Source organism: Zingiber officinale, chromosome 3B (assembly GCF_018446385.1).
Source record: "Zingiber officinale cultivar Zhangliang chromosome 3B, Zo_v1.1, whole genome shotgun sequence".
Taxonomy (NCBI): domain Eukaryota; kingdom Viridiplantae; phylum Streptophyta; class Magnoliopsida; order Zingiberales; family Zingiberaceae; genus Zingiber; species Zingiber officinale.
The window spans coordinates 36,783,016-36,810,128 of NC_055991.1; the positions used below are offsets into that span (position 1 = coordinate 36,783,016).

Sequence of the window (27,113 nt, forward strand, 5' to 3'; positions counted from 1 at the left end):
TCGTCGTAGTGGGAGGGTTGTTAGACAACCTGAAAGATTCACGTTTTTGGGAGAGTCTTCGGACTTGATCCTGATGAACATGAAGTTGATCCCTGGACATATGATGAAGCACTCCAAGATAAAGATGCAGCATCTTGGCAAAGTGCAATGAACTCTGAAATAGAATCTATGCATTCTAATCAGGTCTGGGAGCTTGTAGAACCACCAAGTGGTGTAAAAGTCATTGGATGTAAATGGGTCTACAAAAGGAAAAAAGGAATAGACGAGAAGGTGAAAACCTTTAAAGCGAGGCTTGTTGCGAAGGGGTATACTCAGAAAGAGAGAATCAATTATGAGGAAACTTTTTTATCGGTAGTCATGCTTAAGTCTATCCGGATTCTTTTATCTATTGCTGCTCATATAGATTATGAGGTTTGGCAAATGGATGTCAAGACAACTTTCCTTAATGGAAGTCTTGAAGAAAACATCTATATGAAGCAACCAAAGGGATTCATTGCGAAGGACAAAGAGAATCTTGTATGTAAGCTCAATCGGTTCATTTATGGACTGAAGCAAGCTTCGAGATCTTGGAACATCCGATTTGATGAAGTGATCCAGTCTCATGGATTCATTCAGTGTCTGGATGAGTCTTGTGTATACAAGAAAAGTGACGGAAATGTGGTGGTATTTTTTGTACTATACGTAGATGACATTTTGCTCATTGACAACAATGTCAAAGTGTTGTCAGACGTAAGGGTATGGATGTCCAAGCAGTTTGATATGAAGGATTTGGGAGAATGTGGACATATTCTTGGAATCAAAGTAATAAGGAATCGCAAGAAAAGGATGTTGTGCTTATCCCAAGCTTCATACATCGATATTATCCTAGCTTGTTTTAGCATGCAAAACGCCAAGAAAGGTTTTCTACATTTTAGGCATGGAGTACCTTTATCTAAAAGTATGTGTCCTAAGACACCAAAGGAGATAGAGGAGATGAAGGCAGTTCCTTATGCTTCGACTGTAAGAAACCTAATGTATGTGATGCTATGTACGAGACTGGATAACTATTTTGCCGTGGGCATGGTTAGCATATATCAAAGTAACCCAGGACAAGGGCATTGGACTGTCGTAAAGTATATATTAAAGTACCTGAAAAGGACTAGAGATTATATGCTGGTTTACCAGGAAGATGATTTGCTCCCTATGAGTTACACGGATTCGGACTTCCAATCAGATAGGGATAATAGTAAATCAACCTTAGGGTATGTGTTTACTTTGGGAGGTGGAGCCATAGCATGGAGGAGTGTTAAGAAGAAATGCGTTTCAGACTCCACCATGGAAGCTGAGTATGTGACAGCTTCTGAGGCAGCCAAAGAAGTTGTATGGCTCAGAAACTTCTTGATGGACTTAGATGTAATTCCTAGTTTGCCCAAAGTTAGCACAATTTATTGTGACATATTACTCCAAATACAAGATATACCTATTAAATAGAGTTAGCACAATAAAATATGAAATAATAAATTATTTTGACAACCTCCAGATTGTCCGATTCTGACTTCGAGTTTTGCTGAAACTCTAGGTCGAACCGACACCTACTGTTCCCTCGTCGAGGAACGCATCCTTACCTACTCCTCTCAGAAGAGTTTACCTTTTGCCAGACCGATTGGACTTTTGCTCAGTGTCCGAGTCTTCAGGATATTTCTGCTGGGCATCCGATCCCCGACCCATCCAGTCTTCCACCTAGTTCGCGACCACCAGGATTTTTACCTAGAGTCCCTGACTCTAGGGTTTCGCCCAAAGTGCTCGACCCACCAAGACTTTCCACTTAGGATTACCACCCCCTAGGACCTAGGGTTACCACCTCCTTGGGTTTTCCTCTTGCCTAGAATCACTAGGACTTTTGTCTAAGTACACTTAGGACTTTCCTGCACACTTAGTTCAATACTTATTAGATCACAAGATAACTTAACTTTGAACCTTTTGTCATTATCAAAACACTGGTTCGATTGTTTGATGCTACCCGCACCAACAGGCTTTCCCTTATGATCATGAGTTTTGTCTATCTAGATTGCATATCTTGTAAATAGATATTATTCCTAAGTTAGATACATTGTTGTGTATCTATAATTGGGATTGTACATGAACCTAAATTTTTGTTGACTAGATGCATGGATCGTTGTCTCATTTGAGTGTACGTTCCAATATAGCTCAGTATGGCCTTAAGGTATTTCTTTGGAGTTGAGTATCTAAGGAAACTATCCTTCTATATGGAACGTAACCTCCTAAGGAAGAATGATTCTATATATGGGCGAGTCTATCACTCGAGCTAATGGGCTTTTCCTAATCATACGCTACGCAAGTGACCTACGTAATCTAGAGACATACACCTGGGGGAGACCTTGTGACAGGAGGTACTCTACTGAAAACCCGGACTCTCTAAGTTACTTCTTCACTTGATGACGTATTTGGTTACTGCAGGGAAAGCACTTCGATATACCATCGCGGGGTGGTATTCGATAGTAACTTAGACTGTCCTACAAATGTATGAGTAGAGAACTAGGAATGGGCTAATTTGTAGCACAACATCCACCATTGTAATGAAACCAACGGCCTTGAACACTTTCATAATTAAGGACTTCCTCAAATTTTTGTTTCTATTTAATCTTACCTTGTAGAAAAACATAAATCAAACCTTTATCAATTTTTGTCTAGTCTAATTCAAAGTGTAAAGCAAACTAGAATTTAATCTTCAGCCCTCATGGGATCAACTTATAAATTTTATTACTTGACGACGCCCATTCGCTTGTGGGTACAACAAATCAAGCATCTCTCAACTTCGTACTCCCCTTCTTCTTGATCCAAAGAGTTACCCTCTCTTGATTTGTCTTGATTTGGTGTAGTGGAGGGGGCCTCATGAATCTTTGCCAACTTGCTCTAAAGCTCCTTGGCATCTTCAAATTCTCCTATCTTGTTCAAGATGTTACTAGGCAATAAATTGACCAAAATCTTGGTCACTTTATCATTGGCTTCACATCTTTAGATTTGCTCTTGACTCCATTTGCTCCTTTTGAAGCTCTTGCCCATGTCATTTATTGGAGCTTAAAATCCATTCATTAGAGAAAATCATTGCTCTATCTCTATCATGAAGAAGTTTTTGATTCTTGATTTCCAAGAATTGGAGCTCATTGATGTGAATGGTGGAGGCACCCTTGTGTGAAATCCGAGTCCATCTCAGAATTTTATTTTGAAGTTGAGCTCCTCTTGATGAAGTCTTTGACTTATTGAAATTTGGGCTTCAAATTCTTCTTCCTCTAGCTCATTGCCCTTCCGGCGATGAGTCTGGTAAAGAGCAGCCTCGCTCTGATACCACTTGTTGGGTCACTTTGGAGCTAGAGGGGGTTGAATAGCTTGTCACGCTTTGATGATGATGATTTACAGCGGAATAAACTCGAAGCAAGCTCCCAATGCTAACGCCAATGATTTACTTGGTATCCACCTTAGACGAGGTGACTAATCCAAGGATCTAGCCCTCTCTCACACATCCACTATTAAATAAACTCCTACTCGGCAACAACCAAAGGTGGAGAAACCTCGTACAAGTTCTCTCACAAAGAAATACAAGAGGAGGAAAATACAAGCTAATACAAAATGAAATCTTTCAAGATTACAATCAATAAAACCCTAGCTTGCTTCTTCTTGTTTGAAGTGCCTCTTGACCTTGGAAGTGCAGCAACACTTGTCTCCAAGAAACCTTAATAACTAGCGGTGATTACCTGAGAGAATCGTAAGAAGAGGAAAAGAGCGATGCCAAGAGAATCAATGCAAACGTCTTTTATCAGACTGATAACGGCTAGTTTTTTGAGCTTAATCAATTACCGTAATCAATTAAACCTTCCTAATCGATTTCCATAATCGATTAGGAAGTTTTCTGTTCATGCGATAAACCCCATAAGCGATTAAGCCTTCCTGCTTAATCGCTTACCGCACTCTCTGTGCATTTCATGAAAATAGCTTTAATCGATCACCCTAATCGATTAAGCTATGGTAATCGACTAACTTAGTCGATTACCAAATCCTAACTTCCCTAATCAAAGTTTAGGGTGTTGGTGCAGGTTACACTAATAATCTAGCTTTGATGTATGACAAATAGGTTAAAGTTAGATGTAATGTTTGTCTAATGGCCTTACCGAGTGTGCAGGAATTAATGGATCCAAAGGACTGGATATCTAGCAAGAAGTCTAGATAGGTCGATGAGTCGACCGGATATCTGGCTAGAAGTCCAAATACGTCGACGAGCCGACCGGATATCTGGCGAGAAGTCCAAATAAGTCAACGGGTCGACTGGATATCTGGTGTTAAGTCTAGCTAGGTCAACAGGTCGACCGGATAGCTAGTGCAAAGTCCAGCTAAGTCAACGGACTGACCGGATAGCTGGTGCGAAGTCCAGATAGGTCGACGGGCCGACCGGATATTTGGCAGGAACTCCAGTTGGGTATGTAGACCGGACAACTAGCAAACTGGTAAGTAAAGGTAAGTCACTGGAGGAGAGTAACTCGATGAGGACGCATCTCGTTTGAGGGGACAATAGGCGTCGGTCCAATTTAGGTTCATTCCAAAAATCTAATTGAAACCCTGACTAGATTCTGGTCTCGAGAAGACAGGATCTAACTCATAAATCTTTATAAAATATTTATGAATATATTTTTCTAACTCCATGTTGTAGATAAAAATATAGACCTTCAAATTTTACATGCATAGCAATAGACAGAGCTTGATTCTGAGTTCGGAGTCAAAAGTTATGACTTTCGAAAGATTGTTGTGTCAGACCAGCAGTTGGAGGCACCGTCAAGCAGTGGAAGGCATCTTGAGCTTGATTTGAAGGCGCCTTGAAGTGTTTTGAAGGCGTCTTCTAGAGAATAAAACTTACAATTTGTAGATTTTATCATCATCAAAGATAAGGGATAATATTTGCTTGTGGAGGCACTTTGGAGGAGGTTGAAGGCGCCTCCACAACCTATATAAGCCCTGTTTGTGCATGATTCAATATACAACTAGCATACAAGATTGTACACATCCTATTGAGGTTTTGATTGCTTCAGCCTACTGCTGTGACTCTTCTACGACACTGTTGCACCCGACTACTGCTGAGGAACCGACCAACACTGAGCCTAATCTGACAATCTTCAAAAGTGTTGGGTAACGAGCTGTAATTTGTGTATTTAAGTATTTACAATAGGACAAGTGCAGAGTGTTGCACTTGTTCCATCTTTTTGTACTCGATTCTCTTTTCTGGAGGTACCAAAAAAGATATTTTAGTGGATTGCTCATTGATAGGTCCGCAGGACCTGAGTCTTAGAGTAGGAGTCGTCAAATGCTCTAAACCAAGTAAAACCGAACGCGTGTTATTTTACTTGCTTTTCTATTTCCATCTTTTCTCGTAGTTTTCCACTGCGTACTAAGTTTTTTTTAAAATAAATTGGTATAACCACCAATCAAGCAAAGAAGGGGTTTTTTTTTTTTAAATTACATATTATTTCTGTTTAAAAATTATTCTTACACCTTTCATTTTTTTCTTCCAAATCTTTTTAGAAAAATTCACTTTCATTTTTTCACTATTAGTTAGAATTAGTGAAATAAACCTTTTAACCAAATTTGTCATAATATTTTTATTTTTATTATTATTATTATTTTATTTTATTTGAAATTAGTGAAACACCTTTATTTCTTTATCTCCCACACTACTTGTCCCAAGACAAAGTCTTGGAAATTGCTTCTTGTCTATATATTTTTTGCAAGTATACCAATGTCTCATCAAGAAGGACAGAGGATCCATGAACCACCACCATATAAGAGGTGCGAGAGGCACGCATTCAATCTGTGGAGGATGCAGAAGAAAAAATTCATCCTTATGAACGACTTCGATGGCGGCATGGCACTGAGGCGATCAACCCAAAGCACAGAAGCCAACAGAAAGATAATAAAATTAATTTCAGACTTATTACCTAACAAAGTTACATGCAGGATAAGAAAGATCAAAGATACCTACGAGTTTTGGATCCATCTGACCAAGCTTCATTAGGAGTCGTTGAAGCTAGAGGAGCAAATAAAAAGTGAATCTAGACTCAAGTCCAATCCAACGGAGAAGCCTACTGAATTAGGGGGTGCGCTTAAGGTTAGTATAATTTACCAAAATACCTCTATCAGTAGTAGTTTAAATAATTTGCATTATAATTTAGATAAATATGAACTTATCCCAAGTATGAGAGTTGAGATCCTCTGTCCACAAAATAGTGTGTCTCCATGCCCCCTCGTCGATTGGACGGGTTAAATCATATCTCAAGGATGTAGTGCACATCACGAGGCCATCATGACCGTCCGATGGGGACACACCATTTTGGGGACAGAGGATCTCAACTAAGTATGGTGTATAATAATTTAGATTCTGATCAAGTCAATCAATACTTTGATCAAACTAGCATCAACCATGACTTGGTCAAACAGAACATTGACCAAATCAATTCAGAAATAATTAATTCAAATATTAAAATAAATTTGAATTTTAAAAATGAGAAAATATATCAAATCAATAAATACCTTAATAAATTATTTAATAACCTAGACAATATAAATCTAAAAATTTCTATCTAAAATCAAAATAATTTAATTAACACAAAATTAAATTTTAAAGATAACATCTTAAATAAAGATAATCCAGAAAATTTAAAGTCAATAATTAATAAAGAGTTAAACATTAAAGATAAACCTTTAAAGAAATATAATTCAAATAATTTAACTAATTCAAAATTAAACATTAATAAAAATTAAATATAAAATATAATATTTTAAACAATGATAATAATTTAATATATTCAAAATTAAAAGAAAACCTAAATCTTAATTACACTCCTTAAAAAAAAAGATAATTTAACCAATTTAATTAATTCAAAATTAAAAACACGAACTTACATTACAATTAATTAAACCTTAACTAAAAATTTGATTAACCTTAATTAAACAAAACAAAAGTTCAATAATTTAGGGGGAGGTATCAAACTACTTGGCACCTCCAAAATAATAAATTATCTTGCTGGGTAATTAGGATTAGTGAAAAAGGGACAAAAGTTTAACTTGATCAACGGTACTAATAACGTTTTGGATGATAGTAGGTTAGGGAAACTCTGTCTATACATGTCTAGAAAGATATGGCTTTGACCTGGTGCATTTGGCTTAGTGGAACTAACTGAAGGTACTCCTTATGAATCCTAACTAGTTAGACCAAAATTCTATTATTAAGTTCAATGGATAAAGACTATTTGAAAAACTTCAAAGGTATGGTTACTCTAATGATGTCCTCCATAGCTCAGAAGTTTATCCGGATAATACCTATTTGTTGAACCCAAAGCTAAACTTGAATCTAACACAATTTTAAACTCAATCCTAAAATTCAACCTAAACTCATCTCACAAAATTATAAGCAATCCTGATTGAAAACATATATCATGTGAGATAACTAAGGATCATAAATTAATATTAATTTAATTTAAATTAAATTAAACTAAATTAAATCAAATTTAAATATATTTAAATACAAATTAAATTAAATCAAATTAAATAAAACTAAATTAAATAAAATTTAAACTAAATTAAATTAAATTAAATACTAATATTAATTTAACACCAAAATCAAAATTAAATTAAATATATTTTAATTAACGTATCATACATAAATTATTTTTAAAAAAATTAAAAATTATTATTGTAAAAATCTTTTTAAAATTATTTTTAAAAAATATTTTAAAAATTCTTTTAAAATTTATTTTAAAAAATTGTTTTCAAAAGCTTTTAAAAACCCGTTTTAGAAAAATACTAAAAAATTATATTATTTTATAAAATCTTTTAAAAATTATTTTAAAAATCCTTTTAAATATTATTTTAAAATCCTTTTTAAAAATTATTTTAAAAATATTTTTAAAAATTATTTTAATATATTTTAAAAATTGTTTTAAAATTATTTTAAAAATATTTTTAAAAATTATTTTAAAAAATATTTTAAAAATTATTGTAAAAATCTTTGAAAAATTATTTTAAAATCCTTTTGAAAAATATTTAAAAATCATTTTAAAATTATTTTTTAAATAATTTTAAAAATCATATTAAAAATCCTTTTAAAAATTCATTAAAAAAATTATTTTCAAAATCTTTTAAAAATCTTTTGAAAATCCTTTTAAAAATTATTTTAAAATTATTTTAAAAATATTTTAAAAAATTATTTAAAACTTAGACACAAATTATTGCATTTAACTTGAAACCTAATTAATTACATCTAAGGTTAATCTTTGATGATTAATTTAAATAATCTTATTAAACAAATATAAATGAATAATTATAATAAGTTTACAGAAATACTAATGAAAATAATATACTCGTTGAATATAAGTGTTACTAATACTAAATTTCCTAAACACTTAGATAGAACTTCTTATAGTTAACAAAGATAATCAGAATGTGCTAAGGACTTGAAATTTAATATACCTAAACCCTAGTACAAATTAAGGAGGAGTTTTAAATTAAGGAGGAGTGTCAAATTAAGGGGGAGTGTTAAATTAAGGGAGAGTCTTAACTTAAGAGTAAGAAAGTTAATTATTACTTTAAGGGTACGAATTAAGTTACCTTTTTTTATTTCTTAAAATTATTTTGACAACTTTTCTAAGAAGAATTTTCTTCAAACATACTTTTAAACTATTGAAATATTTACTTAGAAAGTTTTCAAAAAGGATTTTTAGAATATTTTGAAAAAATATTGTTTTGGGAAACGTCTACCTAAAAATTTGTAAAACTATTTTTTTACTTTAAATTTTTCTTTAAATTATTTTGAAAATATTTCTTTGATAAATCTTTCTTTGAAAAGTACTTTGAAAGTTCGTCTTAAAAAGTTATTTCGTTAAAAGTACTTTGGAGATTTTTCTTAGAAAATTCTTCTTTAAATTACTTTGAAAATTTTAGAAAATTTTTTCTTTACAATTATCTTTGAAAAATATTTTTTTATTTTAACATTTAAAAATTATTTACAAAAATCTCTTTACAATTTCTAGTCTCGGGAAGACAGGATCTAACTCATAAATCTTTATAAAATATTCATGAATACATTTTTTTAACTCCATGTTGTAGAGAAAAATGTAGACCTTTGAATTCTACACGCATAGCAATTGACAGTGCTTGATTCCGAGTTTGGAGTCAAAAGTTATGGGCTTCAAAAAATTGCTATGTCAGACCAGCAGTTGGAGGTGTCTTCAAGCAGTGGAAGGCGCCTTGAGCTTACTTTGAAGGCGCCTTGAAGTTCTTTGAAGGTGTCTTCTAGAGAATAAAATTTGCAGTTTGCAAATTTTATCATCATCGAAGATAGGGGATAATATTTGCTTGTGGAAGCGCCTTGGAGGAGGTTGAAGACGTCTTCCACAGCTTATATAAGCCCTGTTTGTGCATGATTCAATATATAACTAACATACAAGCTTCTACGTATCCGATTGAGGTTTCGACTGTTTTAGCTTACTACTGTGACTCTGCTACGACACTGTTGCACCTAACTACTGTCGAGGAACCGACCAACATCGAGCCTAATCTGACAATCTTCAAAGGTATTGGATAATGAGTTGTAATTGGTGTATAGTATTTACAATAGGACAAGTGCAGGGTGTTACACTTGTTCCATCTTTTTGTACTCGATTCCCTTTTCTGAAGGTACCGGAAAGGTATTTTAGTGGATTTTCCATCGATAGGTTCGCGAGACCTGGGTCTTAGAGTAGGAGTCGCCAAAGGCTCCGAACCAAATAAAACCAAACGTGTGTTATTTTACTTGCTTTTCTATTTCCGTCTTTTCTCGTAGTTTTCCGCTGCATACTGAGTTCTTAAAAACAAAAAAGATGAGTTTTTAAAAACCACGTGATTCACTTCCTCTCATGTGTGTATCGATCCAACATAGGGTTCTTTACCCAATATTCGATCAACCTTATCCTGTTGGGACTCCTCATTGCTTGACTTCTGGTCAATCTTGACCTACTAGAACTTCTTCACCAAGTATCCGGTCAATCCTTTGACCCCACTTAGACTTTTCTCCTTGTGCTAAGTATCAGGTCAAACCTTTGACCTACTTGGACTTCCAATCACTAGGTGTTCGGGCAACCTTGACCCACTTAGATTTCCACATATCTAGCTTCACTCACTAGGACTTTTACCTGGTTTTACTCACCAGGATTTTCAACTGCTTGGCTTCACTCACCAGGACTTTCACCTAGTTTCACTCATCGGAATTTTCAATCTGCCTAGGTTCACTCACTAGGGTTTTCACCTGGCTTCACTTACCAAGATTTTCCATCTACCTAGCTTCACTCACTAAGTCTTTCACCTACCTTTACTCACTAGGATTTTCCTTTTGCCTAGCTTCACTCACTAGGGCTTTCACCTAGCTTCACTCACCAGGACTTTCCTTCTGCCTATCTTTACTCACTAAGGCTTTTGTCTGACTTTACTCACCAGGACCTTCCGGTCAAGTATCCGGTCAGTTTTGACCTACTCAACTCTTCTTCACATCAAACTGGTCAACCTTGACCAATCTCCCCAAACGGACGATTGCTCCTGAAATTTTCATACATTGTCAAAATATTTTTTATATATTGTCAAATATCGAAACTCACATATTATGACTCAAGCTTGATTTAATTCAAACTTAGTCAACCTAGTCAACTTTGACTTGGAGAAATTACACCAACATAAAGGAGAAGAAAGTGTTGGCACTTAAAGAAGATGATGATTTATTGATATGATTGTGTATGGGGATATTTCATTTGGATTGACTTATGGAAGAATGTTAGATAGTTTTGGATACGATGGCTTGACGGCTTGTATGAATTTGATATGTTTGTTTTGACTTTCAGTTATTAATCTATTGCTCATTTCTAATTTCTTCTAATAAATTTGAATCTCCATATGAACTTATTTTTTAAAACAAATTTTACATTCAATTAAGATTTTCTCGAGATGTAGAAATATTGTCAGCCCAAAATATTTCCACTTAAAAATTCTTGAGGGTGGTACAATTCTTCTATGCAATTACATGAATGATCAATTTACACGCCTGATTTCCATTTTTGAAAAGGTGAATTCACACCATTCAGTTCCAACGTAAACTTCCCAGGAAATAGGCATAGAAACTCAATCATGCAGAAGCATGCATGCATGTTACAGAAGCCTAGCAAACACTTTCTGATCACATTATTTTAGAACTTGAGAGATGTTTTATTAAAATATAAAAGGATGATTATCTTTAAAATTTAAAAATATATGTATATATAATGATTATTAAATTTATTATATTAAATGAAATTAAATATTGAGTTATAACTCGAACATGTGAGTAAAAGATGAGCAATAAAAATATTAAAGTTGATGTATAGATAAATAAGAATGAATAAAATAAAAAATAAAAATATTAAAGAAAAAATCGTTAATCGATAGTTTTTTTTAGCGCCCACATCTTACAGAAAAATTAATTTGGTTGCCCACGTCTTAATGCTCATGTTACCCAAATTCTTCGAGAGTGACAGCTATGTTACTCACATTTTTTTGAGAAAAATGGTATGGTAAATCACATAAGATGTAGGTCTCCGTTGAGGATGACCAATCTGACGGAGTCTAGTAAATTGAGTCGGAGAGGTCAAATGACCAAGCTAAATCGAAGTAATCGGTTGACTTAGCTGGAGTAAGTGGTTGACCGAGTTGATGTAGTCAGTTGACCAAGCTAGAGTAGTCGTATGATCGAGTTAGAGTCATATGATTGAGCTGGAGTAGTCGGGTTGGCTGAATCAATGGAGTAGTCGTATGAAGTAGTCGGGTTGGCTGAATCAATTGATTAGTCGCATGACTAAGTCAAAATAATCATATGGCCAAGTCGAAAGAGTCTGATGGACCATTTTAACTTCCACCTCTACTTGCCTTTTAACCAATTGACTTGACTTTCATCTTGACCCTACCACATGTGGCCTCCAATATCTACCACATCAATGAATTTATAGAGGAATTGAAAGATGTCTTATGTAAAATATATAAAAAATGATTAAAATGAAAAAAAAATGTTAAATATTCTTTGTGATCATAAAATATCTTTAAATTTAAAAAGAAAATATACAAAATGACAATTAAATATATTATATTATGTGAAGTTGAATGTTGAATTATGAGAGAAATATATTTATCAAAGGAAGAAAATCAAAAAAATTTAATTAATGATAAAATAAAATTTATTTAAATATAAATAGAGAAATACCCTACTTAGTATAATAAAATTTTATTATTATTGTTTGAATCTCGCAACAGAACAAAAAATGAAACTCTTGTAGGGCCATTTCTCACACAGAAGATTGCTGCTAATTGAAATAGGCATACAAATAGTAATGCTTTCTATTATCCATGCTCAATTTAGAACACAATAAATGTTGCTTTCGGAAAAGCAAAGGCAATCTCACAGAGAAGTTCACTAGGAAGAGTAGAAGGTTTTAGTTGGTCGAGACACTTTCAAATTAAATGATTAACAGGTTTGGGCATCGCTTCTACAGAAACAAAGCAGAGAAATTGAGGAAAATCTTAATCTTATTTTTGCCTTTTTCAATCTTATTAGAATTGGAACTGCATCTCCTTTGTATAACCAAGGTCATCTAGGTGTGCTGCCATGGCTTTGTTCATGGGAGGCGGACCACATCTCAGGACCTGTGTCAAAAGAAAGCTCCGGTTACCATAAACTATGCAAATATACATTAATATGAATACACACTTATGCACGTGAGTCATGAATCAGAGAATCGACATTGTCTTCAAGGATTTCATATCTATCACTAGTGACGACTGACAATTTAGTCTTATAATAACTACAGTTCAGGTCTATGCTCATTAGGGTTGGCATTGTTTTAACTGACTATTCGATCATAATGAAACTTTCTAACTTTTTTTTATCTGGGTTGAGGACCAAAATTGTGATGATTTATGCATATATAATGATAGATGACTCTGTAGTCTGTCATGTCTACCTGGATGTCTTGTGCCGGTGCAGGACAGTGAGTTTTGATCATATCTTTTGACACAAAGCCAACACCAGCATCCCAACTCTCAGGGGGCTGCAGGAAAAAGAGATATAACAATGTTCAGAAAATAATAGAGATATTATATCAGAATTTGATTATCAAGAAACCATCACATCAGCTGCTTCAGATATGAATCAGAGGTAATACTGCAAGTGACACCATATAATAGAACTTCAAATGACCATCAACAGTATTTCACCTGATTAAGCACATAAAAAATTTGAAAACGATCAGGATAATTCCTAGCCAAGCCGTCCAACTCTTCCTGCATACGCCACAAACTTTCTCATAATTGTAACAGATGGGCAAACACTAGTAATTCAAACTTCAAAAAATAATATGGTGCCCAACGAGCAATCCTACCATTGACCTATTAAGTTATCTAGTACTTGGTGTATAATCTATTATGAAAGAAGTATCATAAGTTGTGAATTTACCTTCAGAAGAATGTCTTCGTAAGTGACATTAGCGTAGATAAGTTGAACCTTAGTTTTATCCTTTGGGTTTTCCAGTATGGCCCTTGTAACCTAAGATGAAAATTGGTATTAGAATTACAGGTTTGGCCATTTTCAGTCATACCAAAGACACGATGACTAAATCATTCTATATACCTGAAACATTGGAGTAATGCCGGATCCACCGGCAATCATTCCAAAAGCTCTGACTTGCCCAACCTGATACTTGAAGCGTCCCTGGAAGTATAGAAGGGCTGATTAGAAGTCATATGGAGTAACCATTTACTAAAAAAATGCAGTTGTGAAGGACACATTGTAAATGAGAGTTACTCGGGCAGGACAAGCAAACCAAATATTTGACTTCAAATACTGAAGAGATATGTTCAACCTTTCTATTGGAAACTAGATGTTTATTTTTCTCATTGTTAGAAACCTCATTTTTGAGGCACGATCCATACCATGCAGTGAGAAAAAAAAAAGGTGAATGATGGTGAAGGAGCACCAAGGGAATATAAACTTTGAGCTTAACGTAAAAGTACTTAGATAAAAACCTACTAACAACTATACTTACTGTGAAAAGCATTTGCAATTTTTAATTGGTGAGTGTGTATAAATATTAACTCAACAATCCAAGAAAATATCGATACAACAACAACAACAATCAAGCCTTATTCCACTAGATGGGGTCAACTATATGGATCCTTCACGCTCTTTCCCCTACTATATCATCATCTATACTTAAATAAATTGTATCTTATTTTATTGTCTTCCTCTTCTTCATTTGATGTGTGTATTTGTCATAGTTTTACATCACCTAAGTAGAGCATTTATTGGGCGTCTAAGTACATATCCATACTATATTAAACATGTCTCTCAGAGTTTTTCCTCACTAGATGCAACTCCAACTTTCTCTCTAATGCTCTCATTTCTTATTATGTTCATCCTTATATGTCCACAGATATACCTTAACATTCTCATCTCTGCAACTCTCATCTTTTACTTATGTGCTCAAGTCATAGCCCAACATTCAGCATCATATAATATAGCAGATCTAACCATTTTATAAAACTTCATTTTAAATTTTAGAAGTACTTTACGATCACATAAAACATCCAACGCTCTCCTCCATTTCAACAATCATATTTATATTCTATATAAGATATCTCTTGTTCCCTCGGGACAATCTAGTGACTAGCGCATGAGGTGCTGCCAACTTGAGATTTGGGGTTCAAATCTTAGCATAGCCAAGGTAAATGTCTCCCTCATGCGTCAGTCACTATTCCAAAAGATAGTAGTCACCCGTGATTTTCCTCCTCCGTGTCAACCCGGGGATAGGTTGGCGGGGGCGCTAAGGGCAAGCACAGTCGCCAACTATATAAGATATCTCTCTCAATCCCTCCATTGTTTTGTAAAAATGATTCAAAAAAATACCGATAAGAAAAGAAATATAATCTAGTATAGGCTTATTATGACAACATAATAAGATGAACTAGTATGACATACCTTAGGCCCTTTCACTGACATGTAGTCACCAACTTCCATTTCACGGAAATGATGAGACATTCTTCCTTGAGGATACATCTGTATTACAGGCACAAAGTTCACAACATAATTAGGTTCAGAGCTTTGTATATGCTATATGCATCATAATTGTGCAAATGGACCATTTACACAAAGTTCCATTTTCCTATTTCTTTACCACTTGTAGCAAACCCATGATTTGAGAAACTCAATCAGGTCATCTTGTAAATATTTCCTTCCTACAAAGCATTTAACAATTTTGAATAACAATGTTTGAATCTTATGGAACTACCACTGTATAAGAACCAATATTCCTTTTGCAGTTTGGTTATTTATTATATCATAGAAGTCAATGATATTGTATACTATGTTCATATTGATTAATTACTAAAACTATTTAATGTTTTTTATTCCATTAAGGACCATATGTGCACCCGCATACGGCATGCTGCATGTGCTGTGAGGTTATCCAACTACATGCCACATGCATCTGTCTATGGTTTTCAAGAGATAGATGTACACCGAGCAAGAATTCATGCTTCACTGTATGCATATAGATTTTCTCTCATTTACATGGAACAAGTCTCTGTATTACCTTTATAACAAGTTCAAAGTATCCAATATCAGAGTCCAGAGTAGTTGGTGTATACGGTTTAATAACTTCTTCACCAAGATTGTCTTTTCCCCTGCCAATGCAAACAAAAATGCCATTAGATAGATATAAGAGCATTCACTACATGTGGACAAAGATTAACCAACCTGCAGCTGATATGCTGACCAATTGGAAGACCTAGCACAGAAGTGGGAGTAGGAAGAGCAAATCGGAATTTAGCAACATTGTGGCTAAGTTGTTTTTTCTGAACAAGTTTGAAATTCCTGAAATTCTCTGGATCCAAGGAACCTGTGAAAGCAAAGAATGAAACCTTAAAGAGCTTACTGGATTCAAAACATTTTTCATCAAAGAAATCCGAATTCACTCGCCAATCAAATTATATTCTTAAATCAATTAGCATAACTCAAGGAAAAAGATTGCACGTTCTGTAATAGAAGCTCAAGTAAAAGAGACTACAAATTCTAGAACCTATTATCCAGAAGTATTTACAGCAAAATCAATTGAAGAAAAAAGAGAAAGGGTATAACTCTGAATCACCATCTAATCATCCTCTAATTTCGAATCATCAGACCAACTTAACGAAAATCTACATGATGTGATCTGATATTTACAGACGGAAGAAAAAAAAAAATACCAAAATCGTAATCTTTTAAGGACGAGAGAAGGAAAAATATCCAGTAGAACAAAATCGAGTAATCGCCTAATACAAAGAAGAAGGCAGCCAGATCCACAACACAAGCGACAGCGAAGTCAAATCGATCCAAACACATCGAGGCTCAGCTCTAAAAAAAAAGATAAATCAGATACCCAAAGTCTCACCTTTCGATTTCCTGCCCAAGTAGAAGTAAGCGGCGCCTGCAGCGACGGCGACCACGGCGACGGCTATCCCGACAGCCTCGATGCCACAGGACCCAAACAAATCCATGGATTGCAGAAAAGGAGACTCCTTTGCGCTCCGAACCCCACGCTCTATCTCTCTCTTCTGCTCTCTCCCTAAACCTACCGATGCTTATATGAAGAACCTCCTCGCCAACAGCTCACCTACCCGCCTCTTATAGGAAACCAGCCCTTCTCCAACAACCCGGTTTTCAACGAAACTGGGGGGCTTTGCGTTGTCAAGATTTTTAATTTAGGGCTTATCGTTGTAATTGGTTCACAAATTAGTGCTTTTGAATCCGTGCCGGGATTGAATCGTATTTGACTGCAATTTCACTGATGGGTCGATCAAATTCAATCCAAAACTGAAGAGAATAGATAACAATGATCAATAAATAGGATCGAGATTCAAATTATTTAGACGGATCTCAATAAAAAAGATCGGAATGGAGGAAACTGGCCACTTTCTTTGTTTGCCAGTGAAGATTAATTATGGCACACGACTATTATCCAAATTCTACCATGGATTCCATCGCTGACGGCGATCGATCATACTCCCGTTTTGTTCAGGCATTTGATTTGACTTGCTTACAGGTGCCAAGAATTCACGCCGTTGACCGGATTCAATATGAGGAGCTGAAATTAATAGAAGCAACAAAGAATTTAATATTGCATAATATTTATAGAATAAAAATAAATGATGCATGTAAGGATACTCGTATTTTCTTTTTTTATAAATAAATTATTTTTATATAAAAAATAAGTAAAAAATTAGAAGAGCCTAGAGTTGTCCTCAAATATAATAATAATAATAATAATAATAATAATAATAATATCATCAGTGTCTACAAATTTAATTTATTCAATAATTTTTATATATTATAACAATTATAAATTCACAATTATTATAATTTTTTAACAGCTACAATTTTACTTTTATATTTATTCAATAACAATTACGTTTTCTCAGTATGAATTTTTATAATTGTTACAATATAAACTTTCTTATTTAACAACATTCATATGAATAGCACACCAGTTATGAAATTATAATTGTTATATTATTATAACAACTATAATTCCTAACTATTATAACAAGGAGTTATTTATAAAATTGTTTGATGAAAATGAGTGACAAAGATAATAACGCATAAAGTGTATGTTAGAGCCATTTTGATTACAAATTAAAAAGGAGCGCCCTTTTAATTAAAAATATAAAAAAAATCCTAAAAAAATGAAACACCCTTTTTATTTTTGTCCTACAAAAAATATCTCTATCACAGCTTTCAAAAGCACTCCAACTATATTGAAAAACATCTAATAACCGAAAATGGAGAGTCATGACAATAACTACACCAAAAGGTATACCAATTCCTTGCCAAATCTTAAACAAATACAAGTGTAAAACTAAACAATAAAAAGGGATATTTGTAAAAGAAATAGACTAAACAAAGCAAGTAGACATTCAACTAAATACACAACACAAATCCAGATCCTTAAGGATAAGGATTGGTGACCCTCTAGCATTCGGCCAATGATCCGATTGCCAGCTAAAAGAATAAATATACACAAAGTAGAAATCAAAAGTGAACAAAATTGGAAGGTAAAGAAAAGAAAAAACTTAATACATGAGCATTAGAGTTGTGAGAATGTGCTCAATGGAATCTCTGATGAATTGGATAGATTTGTCTCCTCAGACTTCTCCAGCTCTCTAGCAAGTTGTACATCACTCGGCATGAGATACTCTGTCAAAGCCTTGGTTGTAAAGCGAGGAACCATCGATGCCACTAAAATTCCGAAAAGGCAAGCCCAAAATAGTCTCGTCCCCATGATATGAAATATTGCCCTACAAGAATGAGGCATTGTTAGGTTAGAAATTATGGATCCAAAGGTTGGCAAGACAGGACATACCAGTAACCAGGAAACATCCATATGCAATCGATGATAATGACACAAATTATTGTTGCGACAATGCAGCCCCATAACGATGCATGTGTGATCCAATTCCACTGAAACACATCCATGGCCAAGTGAATATTGACTACAAAGACCACTGCAAGGATCAACAAATCCCCTAGGCTTGGACCATCAATGGTGCTGCGTCTGTATGCAAGATAAGGGATGTAGAATACAGTGAGACTCTGCCAAAGGGAGTCCATCATCGTAAGGACAAACAATTTCATGTTGTATCGTTCGTTGTTTTGGCCTACTCGGTACAGTTTCGGGTACTTTAGCAATGTCTTCCTGCTAACATCCTTATCAAGGACACCTACGATGATAGTTGGCAACGCAGTGTAAATTACTGAATATAAGACACTGCTCCATTCGGTTATTGCGCTTACCAAGCTGTATGAAGTGTAGAGCACATTCCTATGATTGAGAAACCATCTGTTAGATATTAACTTGAGGAGAGACTATAAAGTGAGAATTCATGATGTTGAAGATAGGGAAAAGTGGCCCCAACAAACTGAAACTGAAACTGAAATGGTAATACTTACCAGAATAGGAGGAAAACAAATACTGAATTTCTATAGAAATTGTACATGATCATGTAGGCCATCCTTTGGTAATTCCAATGGCCATGTACCAACAAAAGTGGCACCAAGAATCTGAACTGTCCCATAGCAAAATCTGAGGCCATAACAGCCTGCCGACCCTCTTGCCCACTTATGCCAATCCCAACATCAGCCATTTGGATCATCGAGACATCATTTGCACCTGATATTACAATTTACAAACCAAGTCATAACAATGTGATATTTTTTTTTGTCACAACATAAAGTGAGTATTGATATTAACCACATTACCATCTCCAATTGCAAGAGTCATATCATCGGTTCGGTTCTTTATAAGAGTGACTATTCCAGCCTTTTGCATTGGAGCAACGCGACAGCACAATACAACGTCACATACAGTGGCCACTTCGAACAGCTACGCCAGCAAGAACAAGAAGCAAACTAACATGAATCGAATCTGGTGAAATCATCAAACAACAAATCCGAAGACATGATACACTGCGAACCCTTACCTCATCTTCCAATTCAGTATCCAAGATGTGAACAAGGCTGGTGCCATCAATGATCAAAGCCAGAGGAGTCTGCATGGATCCTGTGCCCGAAAATGTACTTTCAGAGTCAGGTGCTGCTTTGAGACGTCTGGCCGTAGAAGCTGCATCTTGTAGGCTTTTTTTACAGGCTTCTTTTGAGTTGCTGTTTATCACAATCTGAGTCATTTCTCTTGTTAGAAGCTTACACGAAAACCCAATAGATATCGCTGTTTCTTGCTTATCCCCTGTCAAAACCCAGACCTTGATCCCAGCTTGCCTCAGAGACTCTATGGCTTCAGGCACACCCTGTTGCAGCTTGTCCTCGATCCCAGAAGCCCCCAATATGTTCAGATCTCTTTCGACATTGGCTGCAACAGCTCGCAGTAACTTTGCCCTACCAATTAAGGACTGACTTGCTTTCTCATAGGCAGAATGCCACTCCTCAAACACATCTATACTAAATTCTCTCATGCCAATAACCAATGTCCTCAGACCCATTGATGAATATGCATGCAGATTTGTCTCAGTTTCCCTAATGATATCCAAGTCTATGTTCTTTCGTATAACCCCAAACATTGAATTATCTGCACCTTTCACAAATAGTTTTATAGTCTTGTCCGGGAAGCCAATCACAACTGACATCCTCTTCCGATCGCTATCAAATTCATGAAGGCCCAAAACATTGAATCTGCATTTACAGTATCACAGAAATATTTTAAAAAATTAGTTCATTTACATCTGAAATGTCTCAAGTGAGAAACAGTAGCAAACACTGGAAAATCAATTCATTAATGTTTTACTGTATAGATTAGTATCAATGATTGACCACCATTCTTTGTTTATTGTGGTGTGATACCCGCCAAGGACCAACAATGTTTTAATATGGACAATATTCCAATTCATACTTAATGCATGATATCCACATTATTCCAATTTAATTTCTAGGTTGAACCAATGAGCTAAGCCACATGTTCTTTGGATTCTACAACCAAAATTTGGACGCCACGAAACACCCAATATATTATGACTAATCAAACATTAAGCATTAATCACGAAACTTAATCTTGCAAAATTTGATCGGTTAGGGATACCAAATTGCTCCTATGGGTAGATCAAATTCTCATTCACAAAAATTTTGATAGATAAATGTAACTTCACTAAGAAATAACCAGAAGGTGAAGTGTGAGATAAGTTCAACAAGTATTTATTGCGGAATCAACTAAATTCAATACTCAATTGTTATCTAGAAAATCAGTGAAATTTTTGTATTTGGCCAATAAAAAAACAAGAGTATCTTTTGAGAAAAATGACTTTGCTTAAGGTAAGTAAAGTCATTTCTCCTATTCATCTATGAGCTCGCTGCGCTCATCTCTCATCCATAAGTCTCCCCTTACACCTTGACCGCAAGTGCTACTTTCTTTAGGCAACCCTTTCGCCCTTATCAACAAACACTTTTCACCTTATGGCGAAGCTCCCCTCCACTCTTCACCTTGTTTGTGAGCAATCTGCCCCCATTGATGAGCTCCCACCCCGCTCTCATCCGTGAGCCTCTATGCACATTGGTGAATTCCTTCATTCCTTATTTATGAATACTCATCTGTCTGTGAGTCCTTTGCCCTCATCCTACTAATTGTTGACACTAAATGGTCTATAGAACTAAGAACATGATGGCAGCTACATCATTTTGCGCAAGTTTCAACATTAGCAGTCTAGCACTTCAAATCCACAATCCTATTGTCAAGTGCATCCATTTGAACGCCGTAGGATGTAAGGCAAGCAACAAGCTACAGAAGACTCAGAAATGCCCTTTCCAGACATGAAATTATTCAACTCATTGGACTAATTGAGGAGAAGGCACTACCACCATGGATGAAGAATATCAACCTCCAGTAAAGCAAGCAAAAGGGACAATCATTAAACATCCAATTGGCCAAGTATTCAACAACCTTTCCAATTGGCATGTCTTTTTCATGTTGGTTAAAAATTAGCCAAATTTTTTTGGATAAGCATGCTTTTAACCAGAACAACTTGAAATCACTATCTAATACAACTTTTACAACTACTTTGATGTTGACTCTGGTTAAGTAATTGACGGGAAATGAAGAGTACCTCTGTCTCTCGCCGAGGACGTCGACGACAATGTGGCCGGAGGTCCGTTCCACGAGCATGAAACCGTAGGCGGCGGCGGCGTACACCAACGCCTGCTCGTCCGGCGACTCGCCTTGGTAATCGATGAGCTTCACCGATGGATCCGGAGTCTCCACTAGTACCGGCACGACGGTGTTACACGTCGCTAACGCGAGGAAGAAGTCGCGAGCAAGATTAGCCTTTTCGATTCCCTGGCCGCCTTTTATTGCATCCATCAGCTCAGGGTCGATCTTAACGCTCGTTTTTGGTTTCCGTGTCTCGCCACTACTCACTGAAATGAAGAGACTTTCCTCCTCGCCGTGACTGTAGTCAACGCCGCGGACGCTAGCGCATCGGAACTCCATCTTGTTTTCGGTCAGGGTTCCAGTTTTATCAGAGAACACGTATTTGATTTGCCCTAAATCTTCATTTATGTTGAGCGCGCGACATTGGAATCTTGTCTTGGTCGCTTCGTCGAACATGTTCTTGTCTTGAATCATGAAGAAGGCCTGTCCTAATCTCACCAATTCCATTGAGATGTAAAGAGCGATCGGAATCATGACCTGGAAAAGGATCACGGACATGAGAAAGGCGAAGACGGTCTCCGCCCCGATGCCGTAGTAGTTGTACTTCCCAACTTGGGGTTCTGAGAGATCCTGCTTTCGATAGTAGGGCAGGGTGTCGAGCTCGTGGCGGTGATCGACGAGCCATACGCCTGCGAGGATCGCGACGATGGAGCAGAGTGCGAACAGCGTGGCGGCCAGGAGGATCACCTCCCTGTTCATCTGCGACTCGAGACGGCTGCGCTTGGAGGGAGCGCCGGAGCTGTTGAGCATCACCTTCGTGTCCTGCCCCGTGTACACCGCCACTCCCACCACCCAGCTAGTGTTCTTAAGCTCGCACCCGCGGAGGATGATGTTGGATTGGCCGAGCGACACGGGTTTGGTGGCGGCGGTGCCGGTTGGGAAGTCCACGTTGACGCTGGCGAGGAAGCCGTAGATGTTGCGGTTGGGCTTCTCGCAGCGGATGAGGCCGGAAAGGGCTTCGGGAGCTGTTGACTGCATCTCCTGCTTCGCGTACCTGGTCTTGAGATTGGACTCGCCGTCGAGGTTTATTGTCTGCACGTAGGCAACACCGGCTGGGTCGCTGGTAGCGAGCAGGACCATATCGCAGGGAATTGACTCGTCGGCAGCGACTTTGATGACCTCGCCAACGCGTACGTACTTCCAGGGCTTGGGGCGGAACTCGCTGTCGCCGGGCACGAGGACCAAGGCAACGCGATTATTCTCGTTGCGGTCAGAGCGGCTGCGCCGCCAGTCCTCGTACCCATCCTTGACGGCGGTGACTCCGAGCACGAAGGCGAGCGGGAGGATAGAGGCGGCGGGGCTGAAGACGCCCAGCTGTGGGACCTGGTTCAGCCCCGCGAGGATCAGGAAGTAGATGTAGGCGACGCGGTGGAACTGCTCGAACAGGTTGCGGGGCAGGAAGGTGAGGATGGTGTACTTGGTCGTCTTGATCGCGTTGTTCGGTAACCGGGCGGCCAGGTTGCTCCGCTCCGGGTCGTTGATGTACACGAACCGTGCCTCGTCGTCGTCAATCTCCCGCTGCGAGCCGAGCTTGTCGGAGTCGGAGCGCTTGGAGGGGTACGACGCCATGGGCCTCGACCTCGACCGCTCCATAATCTCGACCGACAACGTCTCCGACGAGCTCCTCTCTGCTCGAGACCGGAACGACAAGCTCCTCCGCCGAGGAGGAACCGTGTTCGGCGCGGCCTCCGCCGCCGCCGAATCCTCGGGCGGATTTACGCTATGACTAGCCATAAACAGGCAATCTCAGAGCATGAACGGCAATCAGCGAAGAGAATCGAAGAGCGAAAGGGGGAAATAAGCTGGTACCCAGCAAGAGAAGAATGGGATCGGTTTCCGAAAGTCTTCGATTTGGGGTTCTAGAGAAGAAGACGAGGAAGGTGTGTTGGTCTCGGAAGCTCGCTCCCGGGTTCGTGGTCCAGGACATAGCCTCTCGTTCGTCTCGATCTCTACAGGGTCTCAATGACGTCATTTCTTATGTCATCTTAAACCAGAAGCCTAATTATTATAATCATGATGGTATTTTTTTGAAAGAGAAAACAACTTTTAAAATACGTCCTACAACATCATTATCTAGAAGTATTCTGATAATAAAAATAAAAATAGTATGAAGCATTTTTAACATTAAAATGAAAAGAAAGAAAATAAAATAAATAATGGAATATGAATACTAAAATGAAAATTTTCTATAAAATTCCTCTTAGGTTCAGTTTTTTTTCCAAGAAGATTCATGTTTTTTTCAAACTGTCTTTCTGGAATTGGAGTGGATGACACTTGATGACGTTCTAGATGGTCAATGCAGAGGACCACTGCGTGGCACCGCATCTATCTCATCTGAAGAAATTGCACGCCGTCTCATAAAAGAAGAGCACGTCTCCGTCTCTGTTGGCAAGCGGTTGTTCGGCCAATCCGGGAAAAAATTTGTTGGGCCAATTTGGCTCTCCGCACTCTTGAGAAAATAGTTTCAATTTTTTTTTTCTAAAATAAAAAATAAATAAATACTTAGAATATTTTAATTTTTACGCATTAAAATTTAGTAAAATTAATAGGAAAAAGTTAATTATTTTATTTTAATCAACATTATTATATATATATATAATATTAGTATATTAAAACATTTTTACCAACTCAATTAAAATTATTTAAATTTTATCAAAATTATTATAAATTAATTAAATAACATACTGCACAATTATACTTTAAAATAATTATACTAAGGCACATCCCGTGCGTACCTGGTATAACAGAAACTGTACAATATTACAATAATATTGTATTCCAACACTGTAACAGCTATAATAATATTAGAAGTAAGTTACAACATTGTAAGAACTACTCTATAACTGTTATATAGTATAACAGCTACTCCGTAGCTACTTCACGTTGTAACAACGCTGTTAATATGCCTTTTCCTTTCTCCTCTTCCATCTCCATTCTCCCACCGCCAATGGTACGCACAAACAAGTGAAAGTGGTGTCTGAACTTGAATAAAACCCTTTACAGCTACAACAAGCATGGAGATGGCGATCCCATCGTCTACCATTTTCATCCCCCTGCCGAGACAAACCGGGCCTTCCCTTCCGAGTCTTCGCCGGTTCCATTGATTGTGGGCACAAGAGTCGTCGGGCTTGTTGAATCTCCCCCCGCGACGTCATCAGGATTGGGGAAAGGAACTGGCTTTTTAGCGTAAGTAAAGGAGAGATCTTTGTTTGCAGACAGAGCCATTAGCTCTGATTCCTCCAATCCCTTTGCTGGCCCAAGACTGCACCTGTCTGTGTTGTGCTTCGCCAATGCATCTTTAAATTTCTTAATCTGCTTGATGAACAAATCGGCGGTTAAAAAAATGGTGAAGAGACAACGATCGAATGGAAATTAGCTTCTGGGATTTCGGATCTCACGGTTGCATTGGTGCAGCTAAAGTTGCAGAGTCGACCATGTGCTCCGCGGTAAAACCTAAAGAAGGGGAGGACATGGACGTTCAAGGTGTAACACATGGGCTTGTGCTTCTCGTAGTTTATTTGAAGAAATTGGACATCGGGATTCGTCTCTGCAATCTGGCAGATCTGCGTCAAGAAAGACAGGCTGAACTTCCAAATTACATGCAATTGGTGATATAAAGCAGTTGATGGGACAAATTTCGTTGAAAGACCATACCTTTGGATGAAGGGCCCTGCAGCCTCCACATCCAGGGGAGAAGAAATCTACGATGACAAGTTTGTCGCCGGCGTTCAATAAGGATTCAGCGAGATCCTGTGCCGACTCGATCTCCTTCATGTTGGACTGGAGACCCCTTTCCCACCATTTCTGAGATTTCCCGATGGTAAGAGTCATCTGGATGCAATTCGCCCAAAGTTCCAAAATCAATTTTAACCAAGATAAATAAACCCTAACAATGTCCCTTTTTGTTTAGAATGATATGGCTTTCGAGCATAATTAGAACTTGGATCATAAGAGATCGAGCATTCAAGAACAATTACCATCGTGAAGAATTAGGTCCCAGAAGCATGTACCCACCTGTACAGGAATCGCCGAGAAGAAACCCCGTGAGTTCTTCCACCGCAGCGCCCCAACATGGAGTATCCGGAGATGCAAGCCGCCGCTCCGTGAAGCCGACCTCAAGGTTTCAATCTTCAGAGAAGAAACGCGGCGAAGGGCCACAAAGCCCGGGCTTTTCCTCCTGGCCGAAGAACACGACAAGGGACGGCGGCCGCCGCACGGCGAAAGGAAGCTCCTCTGGGACAACACCTGCGCCATGGAAGCCCCAGATCGAGGATTCACCTCCCTGTCGCCGAGATTGCGAAACCAAAACGACGAGATAGAGATCGGCACACGGCGATCTGGCGAAGGAACGGGAGGCTTCGAATAGAAATAGAATAAAATAAAATAAAATCGACGCGGGGCAAATGGTCCAATTTCGTCTGCTTCTTTCCATTTAGAAGGCTAATCTTAACGATCAACTGACCAAACTGGACGGTGGATTTGACTCAAATTTATAATAAATGAGTCATTAGACCCGTTCTGGTATTCTTGAAAATGGATAGGATTTGGATAAAGCCCAAAAAGAAAAAAAAAGAAAAAATGAAAACGACTTGTCATATCTTAGCCCCAACACATACCCAAAAAATTGAGCCGCATAATGGAAACATGCTATTTTCTCTGTTATTCCATTTTTAGTCTGAGCAAGCTGCCGATCTGCGTTAATAAGGTGGGAACAAGGTTTTTTTCTTTCTAATTTTAGGGTAAGCAAGCTGTCAATTTCACTCTTGCAACATTATAAGTTCTTAATTTTTTAGGTATATATGTATCAAATCTTAATTTGGGTAAATTAAAAGATGAATTTTTTTATAAGAACTCTAAGTTGATAAGGTCGTTCGTTGTAAGTATTTTTTTGGTTTATTTCGGTGGTTGATAAAAAATTTTTGTGAAGTTAGTCTAGTTACTTCCAAAATTAGTCAACTTAAGCCAGAATCTAGTACCAACTAAAAAAAATAAAATAAATAAAGGTTTGATTGATTTTCTTCAATGGGATGACAACTCTAACAACGCTAGCCGCTTAGATGGACCTCTACAAATGCTTCTCAATTTACCTTAGTGATTGATAGGAAACTTTTGTGGGGCTTGATCGATCACCTCCAAGATTAATTAGTTCGAAAAATTGAATACTTGGATTATAAAAAAAGTTTGATTACGACCCCAACCGTTGGTACAACGGTTAGGTATTTCAGCGATTAATTAGGCATCAGGGTTCGAATCTCAGCAACGTTACACTGCAAGGCATTT

The 27,113-nt window shown here is 37.2% G+C and overlaps 3 protein-coding genes across 4 annotated transcripts; all 3 read right to left on the reverse strand.

Annotated features, from left to right (window-relative positions):
• Positions 1-12,408: 12,408 nt before the first annotated feature.
• LOC122056377 (NADH--cytochrome b5 reductase 1-like) lies at positions 12,409-17,130 on the reverse strand. Its single transcript, XM_042618300.1, has 9 exons — positions 16,518-17,130; positions 15,845-15,986; positions 15,681-15,771; positions 15,068-15,145; positions 13,721-13,801; positions 13,547-13,636; positions 13,309-13,374; positions 13,056-13,142; positions 12,409-12,738 (listed from the first exon to the last, which is right to left on the reverse strand). The coding sequence occupies exons 1-9, from the start codon at positions 16,621-16,623 to the stop codon at positions 12,646-12,648; spliced, it is 834 nt and encodes a 277-aa protein (XP_042474234.1). The 5' UTR covers positions 16,624-17,130; the 3' UTR covers positions 12,409-12,645.
• Positions 17,131-18,001: 871 nt separating this feature from the next.
• Positions 18,002-23,733, reverse strand: LOC122056378 (phospholipid-transporting ATPase 1-like). Of its 2 annotated transcripts, none has more exons than XM_042618301.1 (6): positions 21,730-23,732; positions 19,603-20,308; positions 19,382-19,505; positions 19,073-19,292; positions 18,486-18,944; positions 18,002-18,420 (listed from the first exon to the last, which is right to left on the reverse strand). In XM_042618301.1, the coding sequence occupies exons 1-6, from the start codon at positions 23,565-23,567 to the stop codon at positions 18,210-18,212; spliced, it is 3,558 nt and encodes a 1,185-aa protein (XP_042474235.1). In that variant the 5' UTR covers positions 23,568-23,732; the 3' UTR covers positions 18,002-18,209. The 2 variants fall into 2 exon arrangements, with proteins under 2 accessions (XP_042474235.1, XP_042474236.1); XM_042618302.1 differs by lacking the exon at positions 18,002-18,420 and having other exon boundaries at positions 18,666-18,843; positions 18,917-18,944; positions 21,730-23,733.
• An 811-nt stretch (positions 23,734-24,544) lies between these two features.
• On the reverse strand, positions 24,545-26,192 carry LOC122056379 (thioredoxin-like 1-2, chloroplastic). The gene is made up of 4 exons (XM_042618303.1): positions 25,848-26,192; positions 25,488-25,664; positions 25,232-25,396; positions 24,545-25,145 (listed from the first exon to the last, which is right to left on the reverse strand). Exons 1-4 carry the CDS (start codon positions 26,085-26,087, stop codon positions 24,879-24,881), a joined length of 849 nt encoding a protein of 282 aa, XP_042474237.1. The 5' UTR covers positions 26,088-26,192; the 3' UTR covers positions 24,545-24,878.
• Between the last annotated feature and the right edge of the window lie 921 nt (positions 26,193-27,113).

Coding starts and splice junctions, on each gene's coding strand:
- LOC122056379 (XM_042618303.1), bottom strand. CDS start 26,087: ATGGCGCAGGTGTTGTCCCAGAGGAGCTTCCTTTCGCCGTGCGGCGGC. Junction 25,665..25,847: donor TCTCGGCGATTCCTGTACAG/GTGGGTACATGC, acceptor AATTGCATCCAG/ATGACTCTTACCATCGGGAA. Junction 25,397..25,487: donor GCAGGGCCCTTCATCCAAAG/GTATGGTCTTTC, acceptor TTCTTGACGCAG/ATCTGCCAGATTGCAGAGAC.
- LOC122056377 (XM_042618300.1), bottom strand. CDS start 16,623: ATGGATTTGTTTGGGTCCTGTGGCATCGAGGCTGTCGGGATAGCCGTC. Junction 13,802..15,067: donor TGTCAGTGAAAGGGCCTAAG/GTATGTCATACT, acceptor CTATACTTCCAG/GGACGCTTCAAGTATCAGGT. Junction 13,143..13,308: donor TTTTTTATGTGCTTAATCAG/GTGAAATACTGT, acceptor TTTTTCCTGCAG/CCCCCTGAGAGTTGGGATGC.
- LOC122056378 (XM_042618301.1), bottom strand. CDS start 23,567: ATGGCTAGTCATAGCGTAAATCCGCCCGAGGATTCGGCGGCGGCGGAG. Junction 19,293..19,381: donor GACTCTTGCAATTGGAGATG/GTAATGTGGTTA, acceptor TTGTAATATCAG/GTGCAAATGATGTCTCGATG. Junction 18,421..18,485: donor TGGATGTTTCCTGGTTACTG/GTATGTCCTGTC, acceptor TCATTCTTGTAG/GGCAATATTTCATATCATGG.